Below are 14042 nucleotides of genomic sequence, written 5' to 3' on the forward strand. Positions count from 1 at the left end.
ACCAGCGCAGAGCTTGTAGAGTTAGATAAGCCAATAAACACAATCATCCCGAAAGAAGTCGACGATGAGCACGAACAACTGGACTGTGACGTCGAACGTCTGCGTCAATTAATCTTTGAGGAAAATGAAGCCTTAAAGGCAAAAACAATACATGAAGGAATTGGCCGTGTATTTAGCTCTGAGTCCAAAGCGGATCAGTCGACTGCTAAAGGAAAAGGACTCACTGAAGCGATTATTGGAATTCAAGCGAACTTTGTTTTAACAACAAAAAATGCCAAAGGACAACAATGTTACGAAAAGCGTGACCGAGTAACTGCGGAAATAAAAAATCAGGAAGGCCATGACTGTGCAACAGAAGTGCGAGTGAAAGATAACCACGATGGTAGCTACAAAGTCAGTTATTTTGCCAAAGAAACCGGAAGATGCCAGGCAGAAGTCAAAGTGAATGAGGAAGAAGCTGGAGGCAGTCCTTTCTCGGTTGAAGTTTCACCGAGACAATTCAGACCCGTGTTATCTTTTGGACAACATGGCTCGTCTCCTGGAATGTTAAGCAGACCCTGGGGAGTGGCAGTGAATGAACGTGATGAAATTGCAGTGACTGAGTGGGGTAACTACAGGGTTCAGATATTCAGTAGCGATGGAACTTACTTAAGATCTTTTGGTAGCTATGGTGATAAACAGGGTGAGTTCAACTGCCCTGCTGGGATAGCTTTTGATAAAAACAATGACATTATAGTGGTGGACAATGAGAACCGCCGTGTTCAATTGTTCAGTGAGCAGGGTGAGTACCTGAGCCAGTTTGGTGGGGAAGGAAATCTTGATCACCAGCTGTCTAATCCTCTTGGCTTATCTGTAGAGAACGATGGAAATATACTTATTGCTGATTCAAAGAACAAATTGATCAAGATGTTTTCTCCTAAAGGCCATTATTTAAATAAATTCGGGGGTGAGGGTTCTTTAAGCTTTCCCGTTCACTGTATACAGTATGAAAAATATCTCATAGTGTCAGACGCATATGAACGTTGTATCAAAGTGTTTGATAGAAGTAGGAATTTTTTATACAAATTTGGAAAGAAGGGGAAGGGGGATGGGGAGTTCATTTCCCCTTGTTGTTTGTCAGTTAACAAGGCAGGACACCTGATGGTCTGTGACGGATATAATCACAGAGTTCAGGTATTTGATCTTAGTGGAAAGTTTATGACAAAATTTGGATCAAAAGGAGACAAAAAAGGAGAATTTGATCTTCCTATCTCTGCTGCAGTGCTCAGCGATGGTCGAATACTTGTGTCTGACTCTCTTAACCATCGCATTCAGATATTCGAATAGACTAACATCAGTAAGCCTTAAAAGATTTGAATTAATTTTATGCAACTTTTAAACATGAAACTACTCTGGACAAGTGATGTATGTTCTCAGTAAGAATATTCTGAATGGTCAGTTGAACTACAAAACAACTAATCACATCACAAATTTCTGAGATTGCGCATTAGAACCCTTCAACTCCCAAGATCTGATTGGTCAATTCTCCCCTCTGGCTGCTACACATTTCTTTGTGAATTAGTTACGAGAATTTGGAGTTAGATCAAAATAAGAACTTCTACCTGATAAGTTTTGGTATTCTCATTACCTGTTTGCTGTATAATGTATGGATATCATAGGAAGAAGTTACAGGTTAATCACTTCTGGGAGTTAAAGAGTTACACTAAGTGTGATCTGTCAGTCAGCCAAGTCAATAAGCTCTTTTAGGTCAATAATTACACAAGTTTTAAAACTTTTGTTTTATAGCAAGTCTAACACGAAAAACAAGAATAAAAAAATTCAGTTGTACCAGATCATTAACTATGTCTAGAGGTACAGCTTCAAGTAATGTTACATCTAAGATAAAGCAATTGTACAGCTATAGGTATTTGCTCGATTGTTTTCACCATACTGAGCTGGGGACCTATTCCTGAGTTAAACCAGCAGAGTGAATAGACTGTTCTTTGACATTTAATTTGGTAAAATTTTGTTATTGCATATATAAATATGCAATATAAAATTGTAAATAATCGAAATATAAAAATATGTCAATAAAATAGTTGTGATTGTTAGTAAACTTTGCTGTATACTAAGTCTTTGATAAAAACAAAAGAGTGATTCGAAACTTTCTGACTGATTTACAAGCAATTTACTAGGAGAGGTTGCACATCCACCCGCTAAAGTAATCTAATTAAAAAACTCATTAATAATTCATGAGCTGATTAGCCTATCACACGAGGCAAATCGAGCACGTGTATGAACCCTTATAGCCGGTATAGAATAATCATTCTGAAAAGCCCGGAGAGGGTTTTGATTTCGGTCTCGGGGAAAATCGGGGTACAATTCGTAAACAACTGAATCATCAATGAATTATTAATGAAAATATGATTACTATGATCACTAGAGATCTTTCACGTTAATTTTAATACCAAATTATTCCCTAAAAGGCAGCATACAAAAACATTAACCGCAGTAAACAACAAAGTTTATTTTCCTGATAATTTCTTATTAGAACAGAAATTCGTTCTTTTACAATTTCCCATTGTTCACAAAATTAATTGTGCAGTTTTGAATACTCTCAACTTCAACTCTAAATCCTATTTCCTCCAAGTTGGCGTCTTGAATTCTTCTTGAACTTTGCCACTCGTCAAAAATTTAGTAAGCCCACCCACTTTGTGGCATATTGAGTAGCCCTTGGAACACAACTTTCCAAGTAATCTTTCTCTTCCTTCGCATTTTTTGGTTCTCGAAACACGCGTTTGGGCGGCATTTCAAGGAAAAGCTTTCTGAACGTTAACAGCAGCCGAACAAGGAGCAGTTTTCCCCTCTGTATGTAATTAACTTTTAATGCATTCAAATCACGTTTAGAAAAAATCCCTAGAAAGGTACGGGTTTTTTGAAGCTATTTAATGCATTCATATAACTTTCGGAAAAATCCCTATAGAGGCACGGGTCTTTGAAGCTATTTAAAAAACTCGCAGCACGTGTTTTATCGAGTCTAAAAACACTGCTGCTCGTTTCTAAATAGTACATAAATAGCTTTATTTACAAGCCGGAAGTAGTGTTTCACCCCTGAGAGATCCAAGCCAACCGGAAGTTCTTTCAGCGCACCCTTGAGAGTTTGTAACGCAACACGCTAATGCTAAATGCGCTTCCGACTGTTTCGTGAAAACGAAAATCCTTCCCAGAGATAAATAATGGCCAGTTTTTTTTTGTTTTTTTTTTTGTATAACGCGGCCATGCCCTAAACTTTGTTTCTTTTATAACTTCATGTTCCGAAAGTATCACGTAGTTCGAGGTTACTGACTGCTCATTCGGAGAGCAGCTCTACAAAATACTGCAGCCGCAGCAGCACTTCTGGGGGTAGTCTGGAGCATACACTTTGTGATCATGACCGTAGACCCAGAGGCGACTTGATTGCTCCTTCCACTGGTAGGCAACCTCAGACACGGCTACTGCTCGTAGCTGTTGGCGCTGAAAACAAAGACATGTCCATAGCTAATTAGTGGGGCGCGAATGTTGGGACGCTAAGAAAAATTGTACAAACCAGAGTGGACGGCAGCAAGAATCTCTCCTTTAAATAATTCTCTACTGTTATTACTGTTGTAAGCGTATTCCACGTGTATTTGCAATTTATTTTGCTGAGATGTGTTACTATTTGTTAACCCAAAGATGGCGGATTAGAGTTACTGATGTGACCTGATGTTACCGCCGCAGAACTATAGTTTCTTTTTTGTTTTTGTTCTCTTTTTATGGATTGGACATTTACTTTGATATTACATAAGGTGTGAAATGAGAAACTTGTAACCCGGCTGAAAAAGCACATGTTTTGGAGTAGAGAAGAAGGTATTTTTTTTGGCTTCGTAAAAAACTGGCTGAGTTTCGGAATAAATTGTGGTAAACAAGTTACAAATGATGTCGATTTGAAGTCTCAGCGACACCTGATTTAATAAATTTTATGATTAAAGATCTATCTACCTGCATAAGAATGCTCTTGGCCGGCCACTTGGTGCTGCGTTCGTCTACCAGCCTCTTCGAGCCCATGTTTACTTGCTGGTCAAAAAAGGTCTTGATGGGCCACACCTTAATGAGAATCACAGAGAACGAGAAGGCGAAAGAAATAAAATCATGAGTAATCCAGGATCGTTTTGCTTTACTCTTCTCTGTGATTGATACAAAAAAAAGCTCGCACTACTCAACCAATCGGATGCAAAACTAAAACCAGTCACGACCTGTTCGTCTGCATTTTCCCGCGCTTTAGGCGGTTTGCCTGTTTTTACTTTGATTTCTCGTTGGCTCACGATTCAGGTTGTTTTCTTGTGCCTCAATCTCCCCAAAGCTCTTTCTCACATTTCCTTTTTGCTAACTTTGCTGTTGCATTTACAAATCTGGTCACTTGCGTTTTCCCGCGCTTTAGACAAATTTGTTGTTTTTATCTCAGGTTCTGGTTGGCTCCTTGTGATATTTCCTTCATTCTGATTGGCTGTTATGATTACTTTGCTTTTGGTTTGAAAACTCATTCGAAAAGCGCGCTATGTTTATGTGAGACGAAGAGTCTATTGCATCCTCGGAGACCCAGCGGTTGTGGGTCGATTTCAAGTTAGGGCATGAAAAGCCCCTGGGGACATTGTCTTACAAGACTAGTTCCAAACGGTCGCAGTCGAGCAACTGATACTTGCGCAACTTTCTGTGCGTGCCAAAATCTAATCTCATCTTCAATTGAAAAAAAAGAAAAGCAAAGCGTGGAAACTTTTGCTTCTTAGATGTGAGTAGATGACCCTGTACTATTAAGCTGACATTTGCAATAAAGCTAACCCGCCCTTTCCACCATTATTTCTTGGTCTTTGGTTTTGTTTTCCACATTGAAAGCAGCATCGGATCGATTCCCAATGATCAAAGGTATTTAACTTGGTCTTCAACAATCGACAGAAGAGGTGAAATGACAATGACCAAGGGACTAGAAGAGAATCCGTGGCCTTCTTAGCTCAAGAATTTCAACACTCTAGGCAGCATTTGAAAGATTAAACTCTTTCCAAACCCCTTCGGTTACTGCCCGAAAAAATCTCTCCTTTCCACGATGTTCTCGTTAATAAGTTTTTGTTCAGATTTTAATTAGCTAACCGTAAACACAGCTAAGCTTTCTCTAAGCGCTTGCTGGAGGTCGTCCACGAACTTAAGCCGTATTGTGAACGACTTTACTACAAAGCGAAGATTAGATTTTGGCGCACACAGAAAGCAGAAAGCTACGTAGGCGAAAGCGCCCGTTGCTCGACATACCTGCGTGGCCCGTGCGACGAAATAACTTCACGGGATGGGCAAAGTTTCAGTCACAGCAAATTATGCAAAAAGTCTAGAAAAGATGTAAGCTTAAATCTTGGTTAACGTTGAAAGCGACATATCAATGACTGCAACCATCGTGTTGTATACAAACCTCGCAAAATTTAAAACACGTTCTCTAGTGATACCTGCGAAACTATTCAGTATAATTTCCGGTAAAATTTTCGCGGACAATCTGATCGATTTCTCTTACATTGTGTGCTGAGACTGAAACTTTTCACCTCACACAAATCTCCGTAGCAAGGACCAAGGCATAGCGAGCAACTGAGCTATTAGTATTTCTCCGTGTTACAACACACGAAAGGACTCCAAAGCACACTTCACTCTGATTGGGCAGAAAAACACAAAGATTTTCTGGCACCAATCAGATGGCAGAACGACTGCGACCGTTTGGAACTAGTCTTGTAAGACAATGTCCCCAGGGGCTTTTCATGCCCTCACTTGAAATCGACCCACAGCCCCTGGGTCTCCGAGGATGAGTCTATTGGTAAGAAAAGAGAAAAACTGACCCCTGGTAGTTCTTGCTTAAATATTTCAGTTCCTTACGAATCAAAGTTGAGTTCAGCGGGCAAGTAATCTGATTTTTCGACGAATAAAATTCCAGATCTTCGAATTTCAAAAGGAATCGAGTCCCAAACCTTCGCATTTCACGAGGTCTTCCTGATCTTCGGGTTTCGAGCTCGGATGGTCACCGGAACGCAAACCCCAGGAATTTCGAAATCTAAAATCTAGATTTCGATTCCTTGTGCGGGGACTCGGATGTTTTTGGTATCCTCCACGTTCGTGACCAAACAAATAGCTTCGTTCCGCTCCATTAGAAAGAATATGATTCAAAAGATTTTAGCATCGCATATCAACGTACCCTTCCACATCCACAACACTTGTCACAGCACTTGTATCCCACAGCCATACAATCATGGCACGGCTGGGAATAAAAGTGAGATGAAACAACATGAAAAGAAGAATAAGAAGAATAATGTGATGGTTAGAAACCTCTCTTACATTGACCCTGGGGGCATGTTGGCTTAAAATGTTAAATTTATTAGAGATTGACTCCAAGTTCTGCAGTCAAGCATCGCTATAGGCCCCCTATTTTTTGTATTATTGACCAAGCGTGTGATCAAGATGGTTAGATATTGGTCAAGTTCGTTTTACGTTTCCCTGCATAGTCCCCTGAACAGGTGTATTGTTTTGCCTTTTTTTCTTCTCTTTTTGCGCGAATCATCCTAATTCAATTAATGTACATCATGGAGAAGAAGGAAAGGAAGGGGTGGGGCTATATAATAAGTTGTATTCTTAAACCTTTGCACCCTAATATCAGTATGCATATTCTCCATACTATTCTCTATACATTTCTTAAGGTGCTGACAAGGAGAATTTGTTTAAATATCAAGAGCTTCTTTAGTTGGTGATCATTTCCTTTATTCTCCTGACCTCAATGTGATGTTATAGCAAAGTTTATTTCAAGGTTTTAGTGTAACACAACCGTGACAGTGTAAGTCATGCAATCATCAAAAAGTTATCACAAAGTATAAATAAATAATACAAAATTTCCACGCGCTCGGACTTCGCAAAATCAAAGTTTACTAAACTGATTCAAAGAGCTATGTGTCGTAGTATTGCAACGTACTGCTAAATGATCTTTTTACATGAGTAAAACGAACTGTCGACCTCAAAACATAGCTCCTCAACTGCGGCAGTCATTGTCGTCCACGGAAACAACATGCATGGCAGCCGATTACGTGACCTGACAAGTTTCCATTTATCACGTGATAAATGATAAATTATCGCGCGATAATAAATATTATCGCGCGATGATTTTATTATCGCGCGATAATTTCCATTTATCGCGCGATGATTTCCATTTATCGCGCGATAATCTCCATTTATCGCGCGATAATCTTCATTTATCGCGCGATAATTTTTCATTATCGCGCAACAATTTCCATTTATCGCGCAATAATCTATCATTTATCGTGCGTTAAAAAAAATGTGTCATGTCCCCTATGGGCCACCGTACTTCTGGGATAAGGACGATAAACTGTAGGTCTTGTCTCCAGTCGCATCAGTCTCTGTGATGGTCAGTTGAGGACATTAGAGAACCCTCATACTTCTTGCAAAGAGCAGGGGAGATAACTCCTAGAGGTGTGTTCTGGCCTTGTTATATAGGCATCTCATTCAAACCAGCTTGGATGCTAGACTAGGCCAGCCTGCCTGAATTACGCAAGTGAATTAATAAATGGATACAGTCTTTGAATTTTAAGGTCAGCCAATGGACAGCACTGTTAATGGACCTGCCCCACCTCCATGGAGCATTCCTGCCTAGTTTCCTCAGTTGTTTAATGACTTTACAACCAATATTCAAGTTCCTCACACCACAACCATCGAGGTATGTACATTATTTTTTTGTTAGGTGACAGTGCCCTTTTTTAACCTTTTTACCCCTTAGAGTGAATAACATCTTATTTCTCCTTACAATATCAACCCTGAATCACATATAAAGGTCAGGAGAATAAAGGAAATGAACACCAACCAAAAACGCTGGTGGTAATCATCTTTATTGAGGAAACTTTTTCATAACAGATATGGTTTTCAAAAAGGACCTCGAAACTAGATATATATAGTAGAAACAAAAAACAATAAAATTGCAAAGAGATTAAAAGGATCCAAAAAAAATGCATAAAAAATTAAAAATAAAAAATATATTAAAAATAAGTATAAATAAAAATTAAACGTAAGTAGCTATATTAAAAACTTAAAAACATTACGTCTAAAACTATTGACATTCTTTGAGTCTTTGATAGTCTGACTGAGGGAGTTAAAATCGGAAACGGCATGATATTGTGATCTTTGCTTCCCCCAATTTCTTTTGACACGCGGTAATCTAAAATTGCCTTTGTTACGTGTATTATGCCTATGAAGTACGTCTTGTCTAATCAAGTCCATATTGTGATTAGTTAGGCCATTGATGCATTTGTATACGTGTACACATCTTTGAAATCGCCTTTTCTCTAGAGGCAGCCACTTGAGAACGGCTAATGCCTCAGTGGAGGATGAGTAGAATGGTCTATTTAAAATAACTTTAGCGGCCTTATTTTGCAAAACTTGCAAACTAGACAAAAGGGTAATATTATGTTTATCGTCCCATACTAGATCAGCATATTCAAAAAGGGGCATAACAAGACCTTTATAGAAAAGTAAACGCGCCCTGAAAGGCAATAAATGCTTTATACGCTTGAGAAGCCCAAGCCTCTGATTGATTTTCCCAGTTAGGTGTGCAATATGATCTGTCCATGTGAAATCCGAAGATATACCGAGGTATTTAAAGCTGCGAACATTACTTACACTATGATCTAAAATTGAAACAGACAAATCTACTTTGCTTTCGCGTTTCCTATTACTACCGATAAGCATGCATTTAGTTTTGTCCAAATTTAAAGTCAGCTTGTGATGTTAAAGTCAGCTTGTGATTGTCATGAAGCCATTTCGCCACACCTAGTAGATCGTTATTTAACTTATCACTCAACTCCTTTGAGGATGTATCATAGCAATAAATCACAGTATCATCTGCATAAAGTGACGCGTAGCAGGAGTTAAGCACATTTGGCAAGTTATTTATGTAAATCACAAATAACAAAGGCCCTAAAATACTACCCTGTGGCACCCCATGCGTGACTGGAAGTTCCTCAGATAACTCATTTCCACATGAAGTGCGCTGTTGTCTACCAGTTAAGTAAGAACGGAACCAGCAAAGAGCTGTTTCAGAAAGGCCGATCTCGGACAGCTTGTATAACATTATTTGATGGTCTACCGTGTCAAATGCCTTGGTTAGATCGATGAACACAGCCTATTGATTGTTAAACAAATCTCCTCGTCAGCGCCTCAGGAAATGTACAGAGAACAGAATGGAGAATACTCATACTGATCTTAGGGTGCAAAAGCTAAGAACACAACTTACTGTATAGCTAGCCTCACCCTCCCCCCCTCTCCTCCAGAGATGAAGATGAATTGAATTGGGATGATTTGCGTTAAAAAGGAAGGGAAAAAAAGGCAAAATATTACACGTTTTAAGCGGGCTATGCATGAAAACACCAAACGAACTTGACCAATACCCAGCCATCTTGATCACATGCTTGGTCAGCAATGCGAGAAATAGGGGGCCTCTAGCGATGCTTGACGGCAGAACTTCAAGTCCCATCAGATGAAGTCCCATCCATCAGATGAATTTAACTCTTTGGGCTAACATGCCCCCAGGGTCAATTATGGGAGAGTTCCGTAACTGTCAGTTTATTCAGCATGGACAATGTGTTATTAAATGAGTTTCGTTTTATTCTGATTTCGTATTCATGTTGTTTCATTTCATTTTTCTTTCCAGCCGTGTCATGATTGCATGGCTGGGGGTACAAGCGCTGTTACAAGTGTTGTGGATCTGCAAGGGTACGTTAATGTCAAAATCTTTAGTTTCATATTCATTTTAATGAAGAACGATGTTATTTGTTTGCTCACGGACATGAAGGAAACCCAAAACATCCGAGTACCGCTCAAAGAATCGAATTGTAGATCTTGGAAATGGAAATTCTTAGATTTCGCGTTCCAATGACCATCCGAAACCCAAAGATCAGGGAGACCTCATGAAATCTGAAGATCTCGGACTCGATTTCTTTTAAAATCCGACGGAAGATTTGGGACTCGATTTCTTTTGAAATCCGAAGATCTGGAATTTGATTAGCCGTGAAATCCGAAGATAGGCGATTTGATTCGTCGTGAAATCTGAAGATATGGGATTCGTTTCTTCTTTAAATCCGAAGATAGTTGATTTATTGATTTATTTAGTTATGCTTTTCGTTTTTCAGGTGTAATGGTTCTGGTCTCGTGGAGGGAATGCAAAAGTATGTGCAGTCTATTAACTGCATGGGCAGAGGTTGGAAAACGTGAGTGTACAACTGTCTGGTTTTCATTGGTTTGGCGTGTTTGTTTGTTTGTTTGGTTTTCACAATACAGTCGAACCTGAGCAAACTGCCACCTCTCTCCATGGCCGCCTTTCCACAACGGCCACTTTTTTGGTCCTGTCGGGCTGTCCATACATTCATTTAACCTCTCTACAATGGCCACTTCTTCACAACGGCCACTTTCTTCTGTCCTCAAGGTGGCCGTTGTGGAAAGCTTTAACTGTATCTACAACAAAATCAGTCAGATACAGCTCTTGCAGATTTTAAAGAGATGAGGATAAATCTTTTTACGGTATCAACATTTCCATTCCTTCCAAAGAAAAAGAGGCGTATGATGCACGATCCTCGCTGTAGATAGCGCTATTTAAGCAATAGCGAAAATCAGACCTGAAAAAAATCAGGCCTGTACGGGATTCGAACCACTGACCTCTTCGATACTAGTGCAGCGCTCTACCAATTGAACTAACAAGCCAACTGGGAGCAGGCCGTTAAGTTGATTCGTAATAAACCCGTGAAAGTGATAAATCAGATACAATCAAATATATGAACTTCATATATTTCATTGTATCCAAAGAAAAAGAGGTTTTAAAAATCTTTTTCGATTGCAGTTGTGAGGTTTGTAATGGCCACGGCCGAATAAAGTGTGGGACGTGTTTGGGACAAGCTCAATTAAAAACTTTCATTTCGCTGACTGTAAAATGGTAAATTAGTGAAGCCATAGACATTTATAAACTTCGCCATGTTCTATCAAGTGAGGTATGTAAACTTTAAAGCCCATATTCCAAATCTACTTAGCGAGCGTTGAGATTTCCTGATAGATCACTTCACCCGGGAACAAGTCGCTGACTAGTTCTTAAACCCTTTTCCCGAGGAGTAATCTGTTCGTACGTGTGACCAATCACCCGCGATTCGTCCAAAAGATTTGTTTTAATCAAATGGATGAAAACTGTAATAGCCTGCTTTCAGGCAGTACTTTGTGTTTTCAAGCGTGAGGCGAGAAAAAAACCCTTCCCCCTCCCCCTTGCTTTGTCCTTTTCCCAGATCTTCCACCCGTCCAATATGGTGACCGAGTATTAATCTGCAAGTAGGCTGAAAGTGTAGCTGACTCTTTGAGCTATTAAAATTATCCTAATAATCATAATATTCATCGTCGTCATCATTATTGTTATTGTTATTCTTCTCATTATTATTCTTGTTATTATTATCATTATTTTTATTTATTTCAAAGGGAGAACCATGTGTCTTAATCATGTCGTGGAGAGAACAGATCAGTTGCCCGCCGAACTTATCGTTAATTCCCAAGGAACTGAAATATTTAAGCAAGAACTACCTAGGGTGAGTTTTTCTCATTTCTTATCAATAGACTAATCGTTTCACACAAACATTGTGCGCTATTCAATTGACTTTCCAAACCAAAAGCAAAGTAGTCACAGCAACCAATCAAAGTAAAGGAAATATCACAAGCAGCCGATCAGAGCCTAAGATAAAAGCAACAAATTTGTCTAAACCGCGGGAAAACGCGAGTGAGCAGATTTGTAAATGCAACAGCAAAGTTAGCAAAAGGGAAATGTGAGAAAGAGCTTTGGGGAGATTGAAGAACGAGAAAACTACCTGAATCGTGAGCCAATGAGAAATCAAAGTAAAAACAGGCAAGCCGCCTAAAGCGCGGGAAAATGCAGACGAACAAGTCGTGACTAGTTTTAGTTTTGCATCCGATTGGTTGAGTAGTGCGAGTTTCTTTGTACCAATCACAGAGAAGAGTAAAGCAAAATTAATGCAATCCTGGATTACTTATGACACAATTGAAAACTGTCTTTTTCTCTTTCACCTTCTCGTTCTCACTAAACTACAACCATGTTCTCTGATTCTCATTAAGGTGTGGCACATTACGACCTTTTTGACCAGCAAGTGAACATGGGCTCGGAGAGGCTGGTAGACGAACACAGCACCAAGTGGCCTGCCAAGAGCATTCTCAAGCAGGTAGATAGGTCTTTTATCAAATAATTTCTAACCTACGTCACATCAATAACTCAAATCCGCTATCTTTGGGTAAACAAGTAGTAACACATCTCAGCAAAATAAGTCGCAGATACATGTGGAATACGCTTACAACAGTAATAACAGTAGTAAATTATTTAAACAAAAAGTTCTTGCTCCCGTCCACTCTGCGTAGTTTGTACAGCTCTTCCTTCCTAACGTCGCAGCATACGTGCCCCACTTATAACCTAAGAATGTTTTTGTCTTCAGCGTCCACAGCTGCGAGCAGTAGCCGTGTCTGAAGTTGCCTACCAGTGGAAGGAGCAATCAAGTCGCTTCTGGATCTACGGTCATGATCACAAAGTGTATGCTCCAAACTACCCCCAGAAGTGCTGCTGCGGCTGCAGTATTTTGTAGAACTGCTCTCCGAATGAGTAATCAGTAACCGCGAATTACATGATGCTTTCGGGACTTTGAAATTATAAAGGAGACGAGGTTTAGGGCATGGCCGCGTTTTACAAAAGGAACTGGCCATTATTTATCTCTGGGAAGGATTTTGGTTGTGTCGCGATAGAATTTACCCGATCCAATATTGTAATAATCACTCCTCCATAAGCAGTCAATTATCTCTAGTCCCCACATTTGTATTCTGTTGGCAACGACTGATTCCCCCTCCCTTCCCCTTGAACACCTCGTACTACCCCCCTAAAAAAATTAATATTAACTCATAGAGTTCTTCATAGTATAGATGAAATACATAATTATGCTCTCCATTGCTATAGATGTAGATTTCTGAATTCTGCAGTTCAATTAACTGCTGTTTTCTTTTTGTTAAAGAAAGACAGCATATTACTCTAGGTCTTTTAGCTGTCATGCATATGTCTGGTGCAAATCCATCGCATCTCTAATTTGACAGGTTACCGTTATCAGTAGCTTATACAGCTTTGCTTTGAATGTTTGTTGTAGTTAAGTAGAAGTGAAAACTACATTCATCTTAGGCAACATCCGTAATAGTAAAACGTGCGAAGTAATCTTGTCCTTGAGCCGAGCTGAAGAAACGCGCAGGCACATCCTCTCCCCACCCCGCTCAGAGCTTTTTTGCGACACCACATCTCGCTTAATGCTCCCGCGCGGCTCATGTATCTCCCTTTAAATGAATTTTAGATAGTGTTTATTAGGTTTTCATCACTCTGTTACCTATATTACATAATTCCACACTGCCGTAAAAACTTTGCTAAGTGTTTTATTCATAGACTTTTAAACAGATCATTAGACGCTATTGAAATGTCGACTCGAGCTTGCTTGAAGATTTGTTGTGTAATAAATAGGCGTAAAATGACCGATCATCAAAATGAAAAGATTGGTAAAACTTTGTTCGGAATAATGGCGAAGGTCAGTCGCATTGCGTAAAGGTTCATTATTCAGGAACTCACAACGACGCAAGTAATTACGTAACGCCGCACAACGGTGCTTTTATGACAAAACAAACCACGTAGTTCGTAGGTTTGAAATCACCGCAATATCAAAGTGTGGGATTTATAATACGACAAATTCTCAAAATACTAAGCATCACTGTAAATCCCTCTTTCCTCTATCCACCATCATTTGGTTAACGGGCCTAGTTGGTAGTTGTTCATGACCCTCAATGAAAATGAAGGTGGCGCAGCCGCCAATTCGAGCTGCAGAGCTTGGGTTTCAAAGTTTCAAAGCTCGCAACTCATTTGCTTAACGTTCTAAAAAGCATATAACCTTGCCAGCCTC

General features: G+C 39.6%; 3 protein-coding genes, 1 long non-coding RNA gene and 1 pseudogene across 4 annotated transcripts in view; 3 read left to right on the forward strand and 2 right to left on the reverse strand.

Moving 5' to 3' along the window:
* Nucleotides 1-2095, forward strand: part of LOC111347487 (E3 ubiquitin-protein ligase TRIM45) — a 3094-nt gene extending 999 nt beyond the window's left edge. The window contains exon 1 of the mRNA XM_022954728.2: nt 1-2095. This exon is cut by the window's left edge and continues 999 nt beyond it. Coding sequence (XP_022810463.2) covers nt 1-1326 — 1326 coding nt within the window. The 3' untranslated portion in view covers nt 1327-2095.
* Nucleotides 1-14042, forward strand: part of LOC148729908 (uncharacterized) — a 49267-nt gene that overhangs the window by 16869 nt on the left and 18356 nt on the right. The window lies entirely within an intron of this gene.
* On the reverse strand, nt 2424-5941 carry LOC148729912 (protein SSUH2 homolog). Its single transcript, XM_088761373.1, has 3 exons — nt 5865-5941; nt 3997-4101; nt 2424-3492 (listed from the first exon to the last, which is right to left on the reverse strand). Exons 2-3 carry the CDS (start codon nt 4060-4062, stop codon nt 3346-3348), a joined length of 213 nt encoding a protein of 70 aa, XP_088617499.1. The 5' UTR covers nt 4063-4101; nt 5865-5941; the 3' UTR covers nt 2424-3345.
* LOC148729913 (protein SSUH2 homolog) lies at nt 7595-12749 on the forward strand (annotated as a pseudogene).
* LOC148729914 (uncharacterized) lies at nt 8091-8794 on the reverse strand. The gene has a single exon (XM_088761318.1). The coding sequence runs from the start codon at nt 8767-8769 to the stop codon at nt 8098-8100; it is 672 nt and encodes a 223-aa protein (XP_088617444.1). The 5' UTR covers nt 8770-8794; the 3' UTR covers nt 8091-8097.

Source organism: Stylophora pistillata, chromosome 5 (genome assembly GCF_964205215.1).
Source record: "Stylophora pistillata chromosome 5, jaStyPist1.2, whole genome shotgun sequence".
Classification (NCBI taxonomy): domain Eukaryota; kingdom Metazoa; phylum Cnidaria; class Anthozoa; order Scleractinia; family Pocilloporidae; genus Stylophora; species Stylophora pistillata.

Coding starts and splice junctions, on each gene's coding strand:
- LOC148729912 (XM_088761373.1), bottom strand. CDS start 4,062: ATGGGCTCGAAGAGGCTGGTAGACGAACGCAGCACCAAGTGGCCGGCC. Junction 3,493..3,996: donor CCAAGAGCATTCTTATGCAG/GTAGATAGATCT, acceptor CTTTGTTTTCAG/CGCCAACAGCTACGAGCAGT.
- LOC148729914 (XM_088761318.1), bottom strand. CDS start 8,769: ATGCTTATCGGTAGTAATAGGAAACGCGAAAGCAAAGTAGATTTGTCT.